General features: G+C 31.3%; 1 protein-coding gene across 1 annotated transcript in view; it reads left to right on the forward strand.

Annotated features, from left to right (window-relative positions):
* Nucleotides 1–18,903, forward strand: part of Tecrl (trans-2,3-enoyl-CoA reductase like) — a 142,865-nt gene that overhangs the window by 68,048 nt on the left and 55,914 nt on the right. Inside the window, exons 3-4 of the mRNA XM_074042116.1 lie at nt 14,540–14,584; nt 18,792–18,895. Coding sequence (XP_073898217.1) covers nt 14,540–14,584; nt 18,792–18,895 — 149 coding nt within the window. The remainder of the gene's footprint in view (nt 1–14,539; nt 14,585–18,791; nt 18,896–18,903) is intronic.

Here is an 18,903-nt window from a genome sequence, read left to right on the forward strand (position 1 = left end):
AAGCACTGTGCTGAATGAATCATTTCTAACAAATAAAACAGCTAATTCAACAATACTAAATCAGAAGCCAATATTTTTAGCAAATCAAGGGAGAATTTTTGGTAATACATAACATTTTTTCTCATGAAAAAGAACAAGAATGAATGTTTATTTGCTACTCAATCATAAAACAATGTGGCAAGAATTATCATGAAGTGTGCACATGAATACAAGAGATTCATTCATGACCCTGCATTTTCCATATAATATCTCAATCCATGGATAAGACATTCTGTCACTTTTACTTTGCACAAATGAGAACATTCCATTGAAACCAGGCTTTTGTCTAACAGGAAACTAGAGGCCTGTGCATAGTTATGGATAAGAGAAAAAGGAAAAGAGAAGAAGTTATTGAGAAAAAGTTTACTAAGAAAAATGTTAGCTAGGTAGAAATATGAAACAGTATTAGTAAAACTGTACAATTATGTCTACAATCCTATCTACTCATGAGGCAGGGATCAGAAGGATCCTGGTTTGAGCCCAGCCTGGGCAAATAGTTACCTAGACCCCGTCTCAAAAATTGTCACAGAAAAGGGCTGGTGGAGTGGTTCAAGATTTAGGCTCTGAGATTAAAAAAAAAAAAAACCTTTTAATTAAAATCTAAGAATAATCAGAAGTTCTATATTCTTCCTAATAATCAAACATGTTCCACATGATTTAAATCCAAAACCTAGTTCCCATTTTCTATGTGTTGGTTGTCTAGTACTTCATTTGTTCATATAATTTTTACTATCAATATTTTATATGAGGAGATTATACAAATATCATGCAACTTTATATGGAATTCTTCACATATTTGCTAGTTTGTTTCCTCAAATACTGTTTACCTCATCCCTTCCTTCTGGAATCATTTTTGTCTTCCCTTAATAGTTCCCTTAGAAATTCACTAAAGGACAAAGAAGGAATGGTCTCTTGACTGAAAAACTTGCCTATTTAACTAATATATTATCCATGCTGCATTTTCATTAGAAAATAATTTATTTGAAAGACATTTGACAAATACGTTTTTTAGTTGCCACTTAGAACATATCTATCAGTCTATTTATCATTCAATTTTTGGTGATGTCTGTGGCCATATTTTCTTCGTCTGTATTTTTTATGTATTTTTAATTTTAGACTACTTAAAAATTGTGTTCCTATGTAAGATTTTATATATACATATATTTATAACATATATGCTATAAATGACTACACATAGTTATTTTAATCATGTATCTAAAATCATTATTATTTGGATTCTTGTTGGACATATTTAATTCCTCTTATATTTTTCTTTTTGTTTTGGTCACGTCTTGTCTTTTTGCATGAGTGGTTATTTTTGATTGAGGTCTGAGTGTTTTTTATGAAACAATTTAGAAGTGATTACAGGGACAGAAGGCATCTCTTTGCTGAGATTTATGTTTGCTTCTGCAAACCATAGGTCTGCATTTGAAGATTATAGATCATTTTCATTCAAGCAAGGTTGAGTTGTCCCAAAATTGTGCTTCATTTACTGTAAGAACTGATTTACTTCTGGATTACTTTTAATGTATCCACTGAAATATTTGGCTTTTCCCAAGTCTATGTCTTGATTGCCCACAGTGTGATTCTTGTCTAATCTGGCTTGTGAGTCTGTGTAAATCTGAGTTCAGTTTGTTAGCTCTTCAGCAACAGCTTTCAATATAAACAGAAACACAAGGAGAGCATTCCTCCAGGTATTGGAGTTAGATTTCAGGACTTCCTTTTTCTCCCAAACTGTATCTTTTTTTTGGTTTTTTCCTTTTATTTTATTTTTTACATTTACTTACATATGTATTCATTGTTTGTGCCACCTTTCCCCGGCCCTCCAACCCCCCCAACCCCTGCTTCCAGGCAGAACCTATTCCATCCTCTTCTCTGATTTTGTTGAGGAGAAAACATAAGAGATAATATGAAAGACATAGCATTTTTGCTAGTTTGAGATAAAAGTAACTATACAGAGAGATTCTTAGCATTGCTTCCATGCACTTGTGTATTGCAACACACATTGGTTCATTTCTACCAGACCTCTTTGCTACTTCTTGGTCCCCTTCCCCATAGTGGCCTCTGCTAATTTAAAATTACTTTATTCTCTCCTCAACAGGGAGCACATCAACCACATTCAAGTTTTAGGTTTCTTTCCCTTTCCTTATTCCCCACATGACCATTCTCCCCTTAGTGTGTGACCCATGTCTAATAATATTACTGCGTTTGTTTTAGGTCTATAATCTGCATATGAAAGAGAACATGGAACTTTTGTCCCTCTTAACCTGGTTAAATTCACTTAAGATGATGTTCTCTAGTTCCATCCATTTACTTGCAAACAACAATATTTCATTCTTCTTTGTGGCTGAATAAAATTCCATTGTGTATAAATTCCACATTTTCATGATCCATTCATCAGTTGTGGGGCATCTTTGCTGTGTCTACAACTTGGCTATTACAAATAGTGCTACAATAAACATGGGGTGTGCAGGTGCTTTTGTTATAATTTTAGTCACATTCCTTTGGGTATATTCCTAGAAGTGGTATTGCTAGATCATATGGCAGATCTATGTTTAGTTTTTTAAGGAGTCTTCCTAAGGCCAAACTGTGACTTTTGTAATTGCTGATTTTCTTAACCTCTGTTGAGAGCTTGGTAAAATACCTTATCATACATTGCTTGTTCTCAGCAGCAGGGATGAGCTGGAATATGTAGATTTTCTTTACAGTTTGGGACCACTTTTTGTTAGTGTTTAATTAGAATATTCCTAAGTCATACCAGAAATATATTTGAGCCCAAAAACCTAACATGGCACAAGCTGGTGGTTACAGTATCATGGAGGATATATTTTTGACCTATGCGCAGATGGAAATGAACATATTTTACTTGTGCCAGAAGTCATCTAAGTAACTTTCTTTGAACTGTAGGCATATGTTTGTGAAGGGGAATTAATGCCAAACTGCCCAGGACTTTTTGCCCTTTTGCAATGTTCCATGAAAATAAAAGAAATGTTGTAAACCCCCACATTTACCTCATTTTTTAGTTTCTTGATTTTTTTTTATTACTTGGTATATTTCCTCTTCTGACTTGTTATTACTATGCATGAAATTTACATTTTATTTGAGAGTAATAGTTATGTGTAGGGGCTACATTGTGGCATATATACAAGTTCTTTTAATGTTGTTGTATTTTGGTCAGAACAGGATTACCATTTTTGTTCTATAGACTGCATGCTCCAAATTTTAGCTAGCCCCAAATACACTGAATTTTTTTTTTCTTGACAAGTAGAAAGATTCTACATAAATCAACTTGCTTTTGTGTAGGGTTAACTTTGAATATTGATTCAGTGACATTCAGCTTGTTTGTTTATTTGAGACAAAGTATAGTGACAAATCTTTAGTATTAATGAAAAAGCTTTTCCACTTGAAGTATATTTTATTCACTCTAACAGGAAGACCAAAGTATAGGCTATTAACATTCAACATTTTAATACATATTGAATTAGATTCCCATGTGGGCAATGACCTTATATGTACTGATTAACTTTAAGTGATTTTAAATATCCTAGACACTCATTTCCAAACTAGAGCTCTTCAAGACCCAGTAATTATAGAACATAGCATTTCATTCTTTTCAGTGTTCACATTTCAGGAAAGAAATTGACAAGTTTCATTTCTGAAAATGTGTTAAGACTTTCAGACACTATACACCTTTTCCAACATAATAGGGTTCAATACACAATCAATTTGGTTACTTAGCAACAAATTGTAAGATTTTCTCCCAGAAATATAAATATATTTCAGTTATTTTAAGTCATGAGAAACATTTATCTGATTTTCATTTTCTTATGTTTAGTTTCTCTCTTTTCTTTTTCCTTAGTCATGCTGAAATATAATGTAGTAGAAAACTGCATTTCTGTCATAAAATGGAGTAAGAATCTTATATAGAATTCCTTGGACTTTGGATATTACTGTGCACTGCATTTCAAATATTTTTTTAACATATATTGATGTTTGACTGTATTTATTTGACTTTTCCTATTACAACTATATTTTGACAGCTTATTTATTACTGGTGTAAATTTATTGGAAAATTATTTTCATAAGACTACAATTTACAGACAAATAAATTAGCTAAGGAAAGACAAATAATTAATTATACCTAAATAACTAGCATGATCTGCTTCATTATCTGCTATTTTAATTTTTATGTTTAGTGAAATAACCTTTTCTAGAAAGTTACATATACTTCAGTGTATGTATTTACAATGTACTTTCTCCCTTGCACACAATCATTAGAAGGTTGTAAATACATTTTTTTGTTGTTGTTGTTATTGGGAATGGTACTTGAAGCCCTGAGTTCAAAACTCTACCACTTGACCCACACTTCCAGTCCATTTTTCTTTGGTTATTTTGCTGATGGGTCTTGGGAACTATTTTCCAGAGCTAACCTTGAAGTGTGATCCTCCAGATCTCAATCGTCCAAGTAACTAGGATTACAGGTATGAACTGCAGGCTCCTGGAACAATTTACCTTTAAATTTACTCACACCTATTTTTCATTTGTATTTCCTACTGTTTTTCCAACAAATTGAATATTACCTATAGATGATAGCTATGTCATGGTTTCTTTTTTCTATGATGCACTCTCATACCTTTCTACTCCTAAGTCATATCTGCTTTCTTTGAATACAAATGTATCTTAAAAATGACACTGTTTGAAATAATAGTTGCGTTAATAGTTTCAAGTTTAATTTCTAAAATACTGAAGGATGGTGACCAGGCCAGGTAGACAGTAATAGTACATGATGGACATGTAGTGGGAATTAAACATATTTCTTTCTATATATGCAAGATAATGTAGATAAATAATCATTGATTTGATAAACATGCAATAAATTTACATGCAGAGGCATCACAGGATACACGAATAGACAGATAAAAATCATTAAATGTTATATGCTTTACTTTTGTTACTTTGGATTTGCTAACGAACCATCTAAATATCAAAGCCATTAATGTGTATTAGATTAAAGATGAGATTAAAAATGAATTTCATACATATCGAAGTCACGTTAAGATTCCACCTTACTCTTGTTAGAATGACTATCATCAAGAACACAGACAACAACAAATGTTAGCAAGAATGTGAGGAAAAATTAACCTCATATAATGTTTGTATACAACTACTATAGAAAACAGTGTGGAGGCTCCTCAAATGACTGAAAATAGCACTGTCATATGATCCAGCAATATCACTCCTAGGGATATACCTGAAGGAATATAAGTCATGTTACAATAAAAGCACCTGAACACCTATGTTTATTGCATCATTATTCACAATAGTTAAGCTATGGAAATAGCCAAAAAGACCCACTACTGATAATAATACTTAATAATGAATTAAGAAAATGTGGTATTTATACACAATGGAATTTTATTCAATCATAAAAAAGAATGAAATTTTGTTGTATGCAGATAAATGGATGGAACTGGATAACATCATCTTAAGTGAAGTTAGCCAGGTTCAGAAAGCAAAGGCCACGTGTTTTCTATCGTCTGTGGTATATAGACCTAATACGAATATTAGCAATAGTATGAAAACAGGTCATGCTAAGGGAGGTCAAATATAAAAGAGAGAGGGTAAAAGAAGGAAGTTAAGAAGGTAAATATGGTTGATGTACTTCCTATACAAAAATAAATATAGAATTTTTAAATCTGCCAAAATCACCTTAACAAGGGAACTAAAGTAGAAATGAGAAAAGTAGATGGAAAGAACCAATTTGGGTTACAATACATATATACATGGAAATATAATAAGGAAACCAAAGTATAACTATCATAAGCTAACAAAAATGTCATTTTTCTTATAAAAATGTGGAACGGAAAGGCAGGACAGGTCCTGTTTGAGGAGAAGATACCAGTAAGAAGCGGGAGAATAAAATGAAAGGGTAAAGGAGGGTGAATATTGTAGAAATATTATGTACACATGTATATAAATGAAAAAATGGGACCTGCTGAAACTATTCTAGGAATGGGGGGAGGAAGAATTCAGGAGAATGACTGAGGGAGTGAATTCAACCATGACATATTGTAAGAGCTTTTGTAAATGTCACATTATACACCCAGTACAATATGTTTTTAAAAGGAGATTCATAATAAACATTTTAAAAAAAGAATAAAACAGTATTGTCTTGTTAAAACATATTAAGGTAAAAATAAGAATTTAAAAGTCACAGTGAAGTCTCCAAATAATTAATGTATTGAGAGAAAGAATACTAATATATATTGTTCTTCACTTATCACTACTTTTAAAAAATCCTCTTTCACTGGGGTAGTGGCTAAAGTGGCAAGAGTGCCTTCCTAGCAAGTGTGAAGCCCAGAGTTCAAACCCCACTCCCTCCAAAAAAAATCCTCTTTCCCTGGACACTTATTGATTGAAAAAAAACCTGATATATTGAGAAAGTAGGTAAACTCAGGATAATGCCTTCAGTGCTAGAACATACAGCCAGTTTGATACTAATTTACTTGAGGCAAGTAATTTCATCATACTTATTTTTCATTGTTAAAATATGTTTCATAGTAGACAAGTTTTAAGTTTATCTGCTTAATGTTCTATGATAACTATTTGTATATGCTTATTATGTCATTTTTGTCCATCTAAATTAATGTCTAAATCTACATATTATTAAGCTGACTAAACAACATGATGAAAAAATTTCACATACTTTTAAATAATTTGAAATGCACTATTTAAAAAAGAAGTAATATTTATTTTCAGAGTTCTTCATTGGACCTTCCACCCAATGTAGTAATCTATGATATGTTACTTTTTAAGAATACATGTTACACATACCTAAGAAAGAAGCTAATTGCTAACTACTTTTAATTTTAAGGAAATAGTGCCTTATATAAAACCTTCTTTGTTTCAATAACTTACCAGTTATTATTTTGAAAAATCTTTTTATTTAACATTGTTTTTGATTTTGAAAAATAGCTTTCATTTTCTTCTACACCTCTATAGATGAATGCAATATTTCATAATCATCACATGAAAAGTCTAATTTCAGGACCAATCATCATGTTTGACATTTTTTTGTGAATGGTCTCTTGCTTATTAACTTTCCTTTGAAAGGTTGAATCTAGAAATAAAGCTCAGATTTGCTTTCATGAAAATGTAAGTACAAGAAGGCTGTTATCATTGTTTTCAGGAAAATTATATCTTTTACCTTGTGCTTATAGTTTCCTTAAGTTGCTTATATTATGCTATTAGTTTATTTGCTTACCTTACAAGATTATGCTAAATGTGATACTATTTGAAATGCACCTGACAAATAATAGGCTCCTGAAGTTTTTCAGTATTATGTTTCTAATCATTTTGAATTAAATGAAGTTATTTTAGAATAAATCAATGTTTGGCTGAAGTAATTTGTCAAAACTTGTTCATCAATTAGTGATATCCTCCTTCTGTTCATTTTCATATAGTGAATGAATGCCATTCAGTTACTGAGTTATTTTTATTATTTTTACACAAACGGTCTGTTAGGTATTATTCTCCATATATTTCTAAAGGATTAGTGATTCTTTGTAGCTGCCTGGCCTGAGGTGTGTATGTCCATATATTTGTCCACGTTCTTTTAAAACGAAGCAAAAATGTTAGGGAAGCATATATATCCTTCTGTATATATTAATTGACTTTTCAAATGGGTCATTGGAAATAATTACCATAAATATTCTGAATTATAGCAAAGCATTACTTATTTTTAATGCTATTATATGGTAACATGAACATACCCACTTATCAAGGAAGGATCTCTAAGGCATGGTTAGAATATGATAGCAATTACACAAATCAAATTCAATATCTTCAAGGATATAAGATGGTGAAAGTACTATTGGAGCTATTTCGTACACACATAATTCAGTTCTGAGCCATGGCCCAGGCTTATTGTACTCTGCATTACAAATAAAGTACTAACCTTGTCAAACATGCTAAGAACACTTATGAAGTATAGGTCCTTTATGCGTTATACACTACCATTTCTGCCCCTTTTCTAGTCTAATAATCTACCTCAAAACAACAAACAACCCACATCAATAGTCATTCATCTTGTTCATAGACAGTTTTGTTGGCTTAGAATGATACTTAGTTTTGCATTGACATTTCAATCATAAAAGGTATCATAAATTGCTGTGGAAAGTGATGTCTTAAATGAATATTATTAAAATGGACGGAAATTGACAGCTTATATGCACCCATCATAGGTACTCAATTACTGCTTGTCAAATATAAATGGTTTCTGTAAGGTTTTAATTTTGTTCGGTACCTTAGTTTGGTCAAAAACTCAATTAAAACTGTAGAATTTTCTGTTATATTCATTTAGATCATTGTTTCTTATTTGACAGATGATAATAAAAATCTATTTTAAATATTTTCAACCAATAACACTGGCATACATTCCAAACAACATGTGGCTATATAAATCATAGCAGTTTCATTGGTAAATACAAAATTAAAACAAAAATTGTCTTTTCTTGCACAATTAAAAAAAATAGTATATGACAAAGTGAAATAGTTACTCTTTACTACTTATCATGCTGTTCCTCAATTGTATTTAGAAAGAATTCTAAGAAGAATTGAATTTGTGGTTGTATACTTTAGTTAATGAAATATTTTTCCATGGGAAACTCCATGTGCAAATTGTCATTGTGCAGTAAGCTCAGAAAGTATTTATATAGACTATATACAACATTATTGTCATTCTTGCTACTTTATATTCAATGCTTAAGTTGTGCTCTTTTTTACCCATTTTCTAGAATATTTCAATGATGTCCAATTAACTATAGTGTTGCATATTATTTTAAACTTATTGTTTTTATTAGCATGTGTGAAATATTCAAAATAATTTATTTAATTATCATGTTTTCATACATTTACATAATGTATTTGATTGCATCATTCCTCATTGCCCATTTTGTCTCTGTTCGTCCTCCACTGGTAACTTTCTTCTTCCAAAATAGTCCCCCTTCCATTGTCATATATTTTTATTTTCACTGTTCAGTCTAGAGAAAACATAAGATATTTGTCCTTTTGAGTCTGATTTATTTCAGTTAACAAAACAATCTCCAGGTTCATCCATTTTCCTGCAAATGACATAATTTCATTCTTTTTTATGACTGAAAAAATTCTATTATATATATGTTTTCTTTACCCATTATATATTGATAGATTCCTATTATTATTCCATAACCTAGCTATTGTTGTTCAGGTATCATTACTGTATTCTGCCTTTGAAATTGCTGAATCCTCTGGGTACGTACCCAGGAATGGAGTAGCAGGATCATATGGTAGTTCTATTTTTAGTTTTTTGAGGAACCTCTATCTTGATTTATGTAGCGACTCCACAAAATAGCATTCCCACCAACACTGTACAAGGGTACTTATCCCCCACATACTATCCTGCATTGGTTGTTGATTATTTTGTTGATGATAGCTATTCTGATTGGGATGACATGTGAACTCCATGTAGTTCTGATTTGCATTTCCTTATGACTAAGCAGGTTGGAATCTTTTAAAATGTAATTATTGACCAATTGCCAATAATTCTCTATTGAGAACTGCCTGTTCAATTCATTTTCCCATTTAATGTTTAGATTATTTGTTCTTTTGATGTTTTAATTTTTGTGTTTTACATATGTCCTGTACATTATGTCATATGAATAGCTAACAAAGATTTTTTCCCATATTTGCAGGCTGTTTTCACTCTTAATTTGTTCCTTGTTGTACAGAAACATTTTGATTTAATGCAGTCCTATTTGTAAATTCTTGATGTCACTTACTGAGCTATTGGAGTCCTATTCAGAAGGTCATTGCCTACGATTATATCTTTGAGTATTTTCCCTATGTTTTTCTGTAGTAGTTTCACTAAGGTTTTCAGTCCATTTTGAACTGGTTATTGCATAGGATGAGAAACAGGATTGCAGACTCAGTGTTCTACATGTGGACATCCAGATTTCCCAACACCATTTGTTGGAGAGGGTGTCTTTACTACAATATTTTTGGAAACATTTTGTTGAGAATCAAATGGCAATAGTGGTCTCGGCTTATTTCTGGGTCTTTTATTCTTTTCCTTAGTTCTTCATGCGTGTTTTTCTGTAAGAATTATCTTATTTTTGTTACCATGACTGGGTAGTATAATATAAAATCAAGTATTGTTATACGTTCCAGCGTTGCTATTTTTGTTGAGGATTGCATTGACTATTTGTGCTTCCATATGAACTTTAAGATTATTTTTACTAGTTTTGTGAAGAATTACGTTGGAAATTTGATGGAGATTATATGAATTTGTAGAGAGCTTGCAGTTCTTTAGCCATTTTCACAATGTTAGGTCTGCTAATCCATTAACATCGGAGGTCATTTGCTCTTCCAGTGTCTAATTTCCTTCTCCAATTATGTAAATAAAACTATAAATAATTATACTTTTAATTGTCCTGATATTTTACTACGTTTTCATTTATTTCTAGATATTATATTTTTTAAGGCTATTGACAATAGGATTGTTTGCTTCCTTTTTTTTTTCAGCATGTTCTTTATTGCTATATGGAAAACTTATTGACAAGTGTATCTTCATTTGTGTCCTGCTGTTTTGCTGAGAGTATTCACCAACTCTAAGAGTTTTTTTTGTTGGAGACTTTGCGGTCTTTAAATATAGGATCATATCATGTGCAAACAGGGATAATTCTAGACTTCCTCATTTCCTGTTTGTATTCCTTTTATTTCTTTCTCTTGCTTTAGTTCTCCAGCAATTCCACCACTGCTGAATAAGTGGAGAGAATGTCCACCATTGTCTCATTCTTGATTTTAAAGGAAATTATTTCATTCCCCCTATTCAGTATAATGTTGCCTGCATGATTGTCATATATAGTCTATTTAAGGTATTATCCTATGTTTCTAGATTCCTTAGGGCTTTAATTAAAAGGTATATTGAATTTTTGTCAATTTTTCTACATCTATTAATAAAATCATGCAATTTTATTCCCTGATTCAATTTATGTGCTGTATTTCACTTAAGATGTAAGTTGAACCATTCTTGCATCCTTAGAATTAAAACAATTTGATCACGTTGCATTAGCCTTTTAATGTATTATTAAATTAATTTGTAAGTGTTTTACTGATGATTTTATGTCTATGTTGATGTAGAAAATTGATTGATAATTATGCTTTTATTGTGTCTTTATTTGCTTTTGGTCTCAGGTTATTATTTTCTCTGTAGAATGAGTTCAGAAGTATTCCCTCCTTTTCTATCTTATGGCATAGTTTGAGGAGCCTTGGTATTATTTCTTCTTTAAAGATGTGGAGTAATTCCACAGTGAATCTGACTGGTCTAGACTTCAATCTCATTACTTTTTATAGATCTTTTTAGGTCATTTCTATCCTCTTGGTTCAATTTTGGTTCAATTTCATATGTGTCTACAGATTTACTATTTTTTCTAGATTTTCCAATTTATTGGAATATGTTCTAAAATATTTTCTAATCATACTCTGGATTTCATTGATATCTATTATAATATCTACTTTATCATCTCTAATTTTATTAATTTGCATTGTCTCTTTTGGTGAGTTTCTCTATGGTTTCTCAATCTTGTTTATATTTTCAAACAATCATTTCTGTGTTTCATTTATTTTTTGTATTGTTTTGTTAGTCATCACTTCATTAATTTCCACCCTGATGTTTATTGCTTCTTTCCGTCAATTAATTTTCAGCTTGGCTTGTTCTTATTTTCCTAAGTCCTTGAGATATATCATTCATCTATTTATTTGAGATATCTGTAATATTTTTTGTTATTGCTTTCATGACAAGTGCTCCACCACTCGAGCCACATACCTCAGCCCTTTTGCTTTTATTTTGTTATGAAGCAAGGCCTTGATAACTCTGCATTGCATGGCTTCAAATTCTTAGCCCAACTGTACTACCTCCTGAGAAGCTGTGATTGCAAGAATGGATAACCACACATGTCTTCTCCTTGTTTTTGTAAAGTAGGCATTCATATCTGTAAACCTCCCTTTTAGAACTGTCTGTGTGCTGTATCTCAAACTTCTGCCAAGATGTGTTGTTACTTTCATGTGAATCTCAGATATTTAAAAAATTTTCCTCACTGATTATCAAATTCTGTATTATTTAATCTTTATGCATTTGTTGAGTTTCTTTTGTTTCTCTTGCTATTGATTTCTAATTTTATTTGATTATGATCAGAAAACATACAAGAAATTTTCTCAATATGTTTGCTTTTTTAGGACTTGTTTTATAGCCTAAAATGTGATATATTTTTGAGAAATCCCAATAGCTTCTTTTTCATTTTGATTTTATTTTTATTGTTGTGCTGGGTGGGTGTACATTGTGGCACTTAAAAAAGTTATTAAAATATATCAAATATATCATGCTTGAATTCACCCTCTTCATAAATCTCATTTATTCCTCTCTCCCCACCATTCCAAGAATAGTATCAAAAGATATGCTTTTTCTATTTACATAGATGTTTCCACAGTATTTTCACAATACTCACTCTTGTATACCCTTTTGTCACCTCCTCCCCTTTTCCATTGATAGCAATCCCCCCAGGCAGGAGCTGTTCTGCCTTCCTGCTTTCCAATTTTTTAAAAGAAAAAAAATGACATTTTTCTTTGATTAATGTAGCTACACAGGGAGTTTCCTTGTGACATTTGCAAGTATATATGTACTATAACTAGAATTAGTTCATCTTCTTTCTGCCTTAGTCTCCTTCTTATGGTTTCAACAGGTTGAAAAATTTTATATTCATTCTTGAATAGAAGGTACATCAACAATATTCACTTTCTTCATTCTATCTTTTACCCTCCCTTCTCATATGTGACTTCCCCTTAAAATGACTTGTTTTTCATAATATTGCTGTATTGTATTAGGTCTATATTCTACATCTGAGAGAAAATGTGATTTTTTGCCTTCGAACCTAACTAACTTCAGTTAAGATGATTCTCTCCAGTTTCATCCATTTACCTACGATGTGTATTCTATATCTATTGGATAGAATTTTCAGTAGATATCTGCTAAGTACATCTTATCTATGATTTAATTTAACTCAGAAGTTCTTTCATTTATGTTTCCATGTGGATAGTTTATCTATTGATGAAATCTGGGTACTGAAGTTACAGACAATTACTGTATCTTTTCCTTGATTTTATAAATTTTCTGCTCTAATTTCTTTGAATAGCTTTTCTATAACTTCTGTTTGTATCTCAGAGACTTCTGTTATTCTGTGGATTCATAGCTTTGTTCTCTTAATCATGTCTCAGTGTTCTAAATTTTTTCATGCTTTCTACTTCATTACTATTTCCTTAATGTAATACATCCTCTTCCTTATTGTCAATACTTGATATTCTTACTTCTTCTAGTCTGTTGGTGATTCTTACAGTGATTTTTATTATATTCATTGAAGTTTTTTTTAAATTTCCAACCTTTCTGTGTTTTTTTTTCTTCCATAATCTCAATTTCCTTGCTCAATTTCTAAGCCACATTGCTGACTTTATTGTTCAGGTGTTGAGCTGACTTCCTTACTGCATTCAGTTGTTTGAATCCTCTTTGAAATCATGGATCTTTTCTAAGTTTAGACTTTGAATTCTTCTTCTGCTGTTTTAACTATTTTAGTATCTTTAAATTCAGAATTGAAGAGTTGTAAATTTTAGGAAAAGTGATCTTTCCTTGTTATCCACATTTCTTGTATTCTTTCATTCCAGTTTGCACATTTGTTGGGAATGCCTATCTCTCAGGTTTTTTTTTATAGGTGATTTTTAGTGGTCAGATTTTTATTGAAAGATCACACTCTCTACTACCATTCAGAGAAGAGAGATCAAAAATCAACAATATAAACAATTCAAAACCAAGCCAGATTTTTAATAAACTTAAAATCCAATTGAAAATATCTACTGCATGCAGACTAAGTTTAGAAAGCAAAGGAAAAAGGATACTTATAATTTAAAGCAGTAGTTTAAAAGGTATTAGAATTAAAGGTATTAGTTAATTCACAAAAAGAAGTCATGAAAAGAAGTCTTACTGAAAAAAAGAGAAGAATGATTTAAAAATCAAGAAAAGCATATGGAATTAAGGAATGAGAAATAATAATTGTGAGAGAGAACCAAATAAAATAAGTACAGAGAAAGGCATAACAAGCAAAAAAAAAAAAAAAAAGAGGAAAAGAAATAATACTCCAGTCATTATTTTGTTCTTGCTGAAAAGAGATTAGAAATGGTTTGTTTGCATTTTCCACTTGATGTAAGTACTGTCTTTTGCAGCTTTCTTGATTTCTTGTACTCACCATCTACTAATACTGATGAGCACCCTGCAAAATATAACCACTATTTCTGATTTTATATTGAGTAATCATTTTATTGACTTAGTAATATCTAATCTTTTTTCTGATGAGAACTATTAGATTTAAAAGATTTTTATGCTTTTGTGATAATCAAATGTTATTTTTTCGTTAAACAGGTCCAAAATGGTACCCATCCCAAGTTGGCCTGCAGATAGAATGTGGTAAGTATCAATGTTTACTTACCCATATTTAATTCATCATTCCTTTTTAGCAAATGATTATCACTTAGTTCATAAATAGAAATATTATCTCCCAACAAATTAATTCTCGACTTTCATAGATAAAGAATTTTATTCTCAGGAGTTGTTTTCACATATTCACTGTCTCTGAGCATCAGAGGTAGTTTCTAAACTAACATTTTTCTGTCTCCAAGATTTTAATTACTATATTACTCTCATTTTACAGAATAATGCCTAATGATCATTTTTTTTCTCTTTTCTTTCATCTGTCATAAAGCATAAGTAAAAAAGGCAAGGAAGAGCAAAAACTAATGAACTTCAAATAAAACTATTATATCTACTACTGATCCTCAAATTTATCAGAATTTCAAACCCTCATCTCTCAGAAAGTTCAATAGATACACTTAAAAAATGGGTCATGCTTGAGAAGCATCATTATTCACATAGCATCAATTGGAAGTTGAATTTGGTGCTTCTAATTTTAATAGATATTGTGGGTAGAATATACATTTTTTGTAAAATGATGTGTTACTTACTCAAAGTTTTAGTAGTAAAGATACCAAGGGACTTGATATGGAATCACAATCTCTAATTTTTTTTCATTGAATAAGAAACTGATTTTTTATTACCTTTGCTATTTAATGACAAACGCTGATTTTCTTTAATGTGTCAAAGTTGTTATCACTGCTTTTTTAAATACTGTATCTTTCTCTGAGGACTATATATAGAAAATATAGGAATCCACAGCATTATCAGAATCATACTTTTGAAAGATTCAAAATCTTTCTTGCTCAGATATTCAAATCAAATTTCTGCGTGAATAGACTTTAAGGGAGGAAAATTACTGTCTTATTTATTTTTGTCTACACAGAGTCTAGTAGTTATACGAAATGAATAGCAATATTGTTTTCTGAACTTGACTGTAATATATAGAAGATTCAAATAATGCCATGGGCATCAATATCAAATGCAATTCAATCTAACGAAAATTGTAAGGTACTAAGAAATTTCTTTGAGCTCAACTTTTCTGGTGAATAGGACATTTTACTTTTCCTTGCACTTATTTATCTGGTAAAGTGCACCAGGATGTGGGCTGAGCAAAGTTCAGGTGTTTGATATGTACTTGAGTAGGAATGTGATAATGTATTTGGAAAAAGAGTCAATTAATTTACTTCAAGAAACAGATTACAGTGAAAAGAAAAGATTATTCAAATTAACTCATAATTTTTACTTGACTGTTTAAAGGTCTTCTTTTTTAAGGTATAGTTAATAAGGAACTTAAATCATTTTAAGTGCTAAATCAGATTATGTTTATAAAACATATATGATTGGCATATGCTATCTGTTTCATCAATTATAGCTATAATTATTTCTCTAAAGGGAATTAAGGTAATACCAAAACAAAGCAGAATCAGAATAATTACATATGTTTGCTGCCTGAATTTATTTACCAGTTTAATTACTTAACAACAAAACAATGACCTCATGTGAAATTACAGTTTTACAAAATTTTCTCACACCACAGACATAGTTAAACTATCAATGAAATAGCAAGCATTCCCTTGGTTTTTATGGGTAAAATGGTAAACACTTATTTAACTCAGTTGTTCTAAACTGTATTGAACTTGAATAAACTTGGCAAGATTCATTCAAGAAGCCACTTTCAGTTTTTAGAGAATAATCTAGCATGGACACAACAGAAGGAACTCCTCTTTGTGTTATGTGATCGGTCATCATTTAGTAGAACAGGCTGGGCTTGTTCACATAATTGAAGCATGGTTATAAAGAATGAATAAAGAACCCATTAATTCTTTAGACTAAGCTGTGAAATGACCAATGATCACTTGCCCTACACTCTTTCAGTCAACTGAAGTTATGAGATATATTCAAAAGTAGGAAAGTAAATGCCAACTGTCATATAAGGAACTTCAGCCTTACTGTTAACGAAATAGGTACAGAAATAATTAAGAATTTCAGCCATTGTTATAACATATCTGTTACAAGAATTGGTAAGTAAAATACATTTCTTTCTACCTTACCTTATTTAAACACCTCATAATTACCTCGAATGACTGTGCTGAATTTCTAATTCATAAAGTTATTGGGCTGCCACACTAAACATGTGAAGCATTAGCTGAAGTGTCTTTTCTGTCTTTTTATCACTGGCTCCAAAGAATACATAAAAGCTTTATCCACAACCTTCATACGACAACCTTGACAAGCTGAGTTTAGGGGTATGCAGCCCAGTGTTGGTCCATCCCAATCTTGGGAGGAAATATCCAAAGACAAAATAATGCTTGGACTAATTTCAGCAGGAATTTTGAGGCCCTTAACTGGCTGGAATGTGATCTAGAAAAAGAAACATTTTTCTCTCCTCTGGGAAAAGAAAATATTTATGGGAGACATATAACAAGGGTGCCGATTCCTGAGTCAATGGGTGGTGTGATTGATGATAACATTTGTGTTGTAACTTTTTAAAAAAAATGTCATGTAGCTGTGATTACATTAAAAAATGCCAATGCTTGAGTTTGGCAAGGATGGCAGAGAGGTAGAAACTTCTCTATTCTCCAAGGGTGAAATAAATGTGTGTGAAAAAGGTAGTTTCAACATACCTTCATGATGTACAAACTGTTGAAACTATTCTAGGAATAGGGGGATCGGGAGGATACAGGAGAGAGATGAAGAAGGTGAATTCGAATATGATATATTTGATATGTTGTAAGAACTTTTGTAATTGCCACAATGTACCCCCACTCAGCAAAACAATAAAAAATCAATAACTAAATAAAATTATATATTATGAAGAACAAAAAGATGTCAGAATTTTTTTACTTTATTAACATTTTGTTTTTTCTTACACATGATTGTTATAATATTATTGACCATTTGGATATCAACCTGTTTGCCTTGACCCATATTGTATTAAATCTGTGTAACAGGTTTAAAAAACTTAGCGGTTTAGAACTGAGTCCCATTTACTAGATTGAATAGACTTAATGGTTGGAGACTCTGCTTAGGATATGGTAAGGCTGGAGTTAAGGTGTTGGCTGAGCAGAATTCTTATCTGAAGACCTCGAGTTTAACCCCTCCCTCTTCATTCACACTGTTGGGAAAGTGTGTAGTTTTTTTAAGCTTCTGTTTTTGCTTATGTCTTGTTTTTTTTTTAAGTTTATGACAGACATCACTTTCCGTACTAATATCAGTTTCTAGAGGCTGTTCTGTTTTGTGAAACCACCTATATCCTGATATGTGGCCTTCTTTATCTTCAAGCCAACAAATGAATCTGCTAATTCTTCTCTTTCTCACCTCTATGCATAGATTTTTTTTTAAAGCACACAATATCAGATCAGGTTCACTTGGTTCATTTATTTTTTTAAAGTCATGAAACACACCTTAATGAACAAAATGATAACCTATCATAGTCAGAAATACAGGGATCATTTCAGTTAATAATACCAGAATATAGTTAAGCATTAAGGCCAATAGTCTAAGCACTTTCTGTATCTCACTGAGTCCATTCCTCTCTACCAATCAACCACTGAGTTGTACTGTGCTCAAAACATATTTAGAATGAGTAAATTATCAACATTTCCACCAGCTGCTCCTTAAACTGCATGATCACCATTTCCTGCTTGATCAATTTCAGTGTCTCCAAAATAATTTCCTTTGCTTCCCTTCTCATTTTTTATCCAGCATTCATTAATCTTTTGAAAAGGTAAATCGTGTCATTTAAGTAATAATTGAGTTTTAGGTCTATTAGCACCTGAAATTACACTTTTAAAATATTGTGTGCAGTATATAGTGGCACACAACAGTAATTCCAGCACTTGGGAGACTTAGGCAGTAGGATCACAGATTTGAGGTCACAACACAATGAGAACCTATCTGCAAAACAAATCCTGTTTCTTATATGATTAGGTCCTAATATTAAATTTTCTCATGTATGTTTGAATGGTAGTCAATGGTAATCTGTGTTCAATTAGAATTGGGAAATTTGTGTGCATTTCAAAAGTTGCTAAATATGTTTTTAAAAAAACAACCTTGTTCCCATTTGATTTTAATTTGAAAATTGTTGTACATTGTAAAATCCATATAAAGTTAATCCTTAGTATTCATTGGTTTAAGAAATTGTTTATCATATTACTTTGAAACTGCTTTAAATAGTATTTTCTTGGTATTTTTGTTTTAGGTGGACCTTTTTTGAAAGACTACATCACTATTCAAAGTGTTGCAGCTTCTTCCATTGTCACACTCTACTTTACAGACTTAGGTCGACAAGTCAGTTGGACTACAGTAAGTGT

This window comes from Castor canadensis, chromosome 9 (assembly GCF_047511655.1).
Source record: "Castor canadensis chromosome 9, mCasCan1.hap1v2, whole genome shotgun sequence".
NCBI lineage: Eukaryota > Metazoa > Chordata > Mammalia > Rodentia > Castoridae > Castor > Castor canadensis.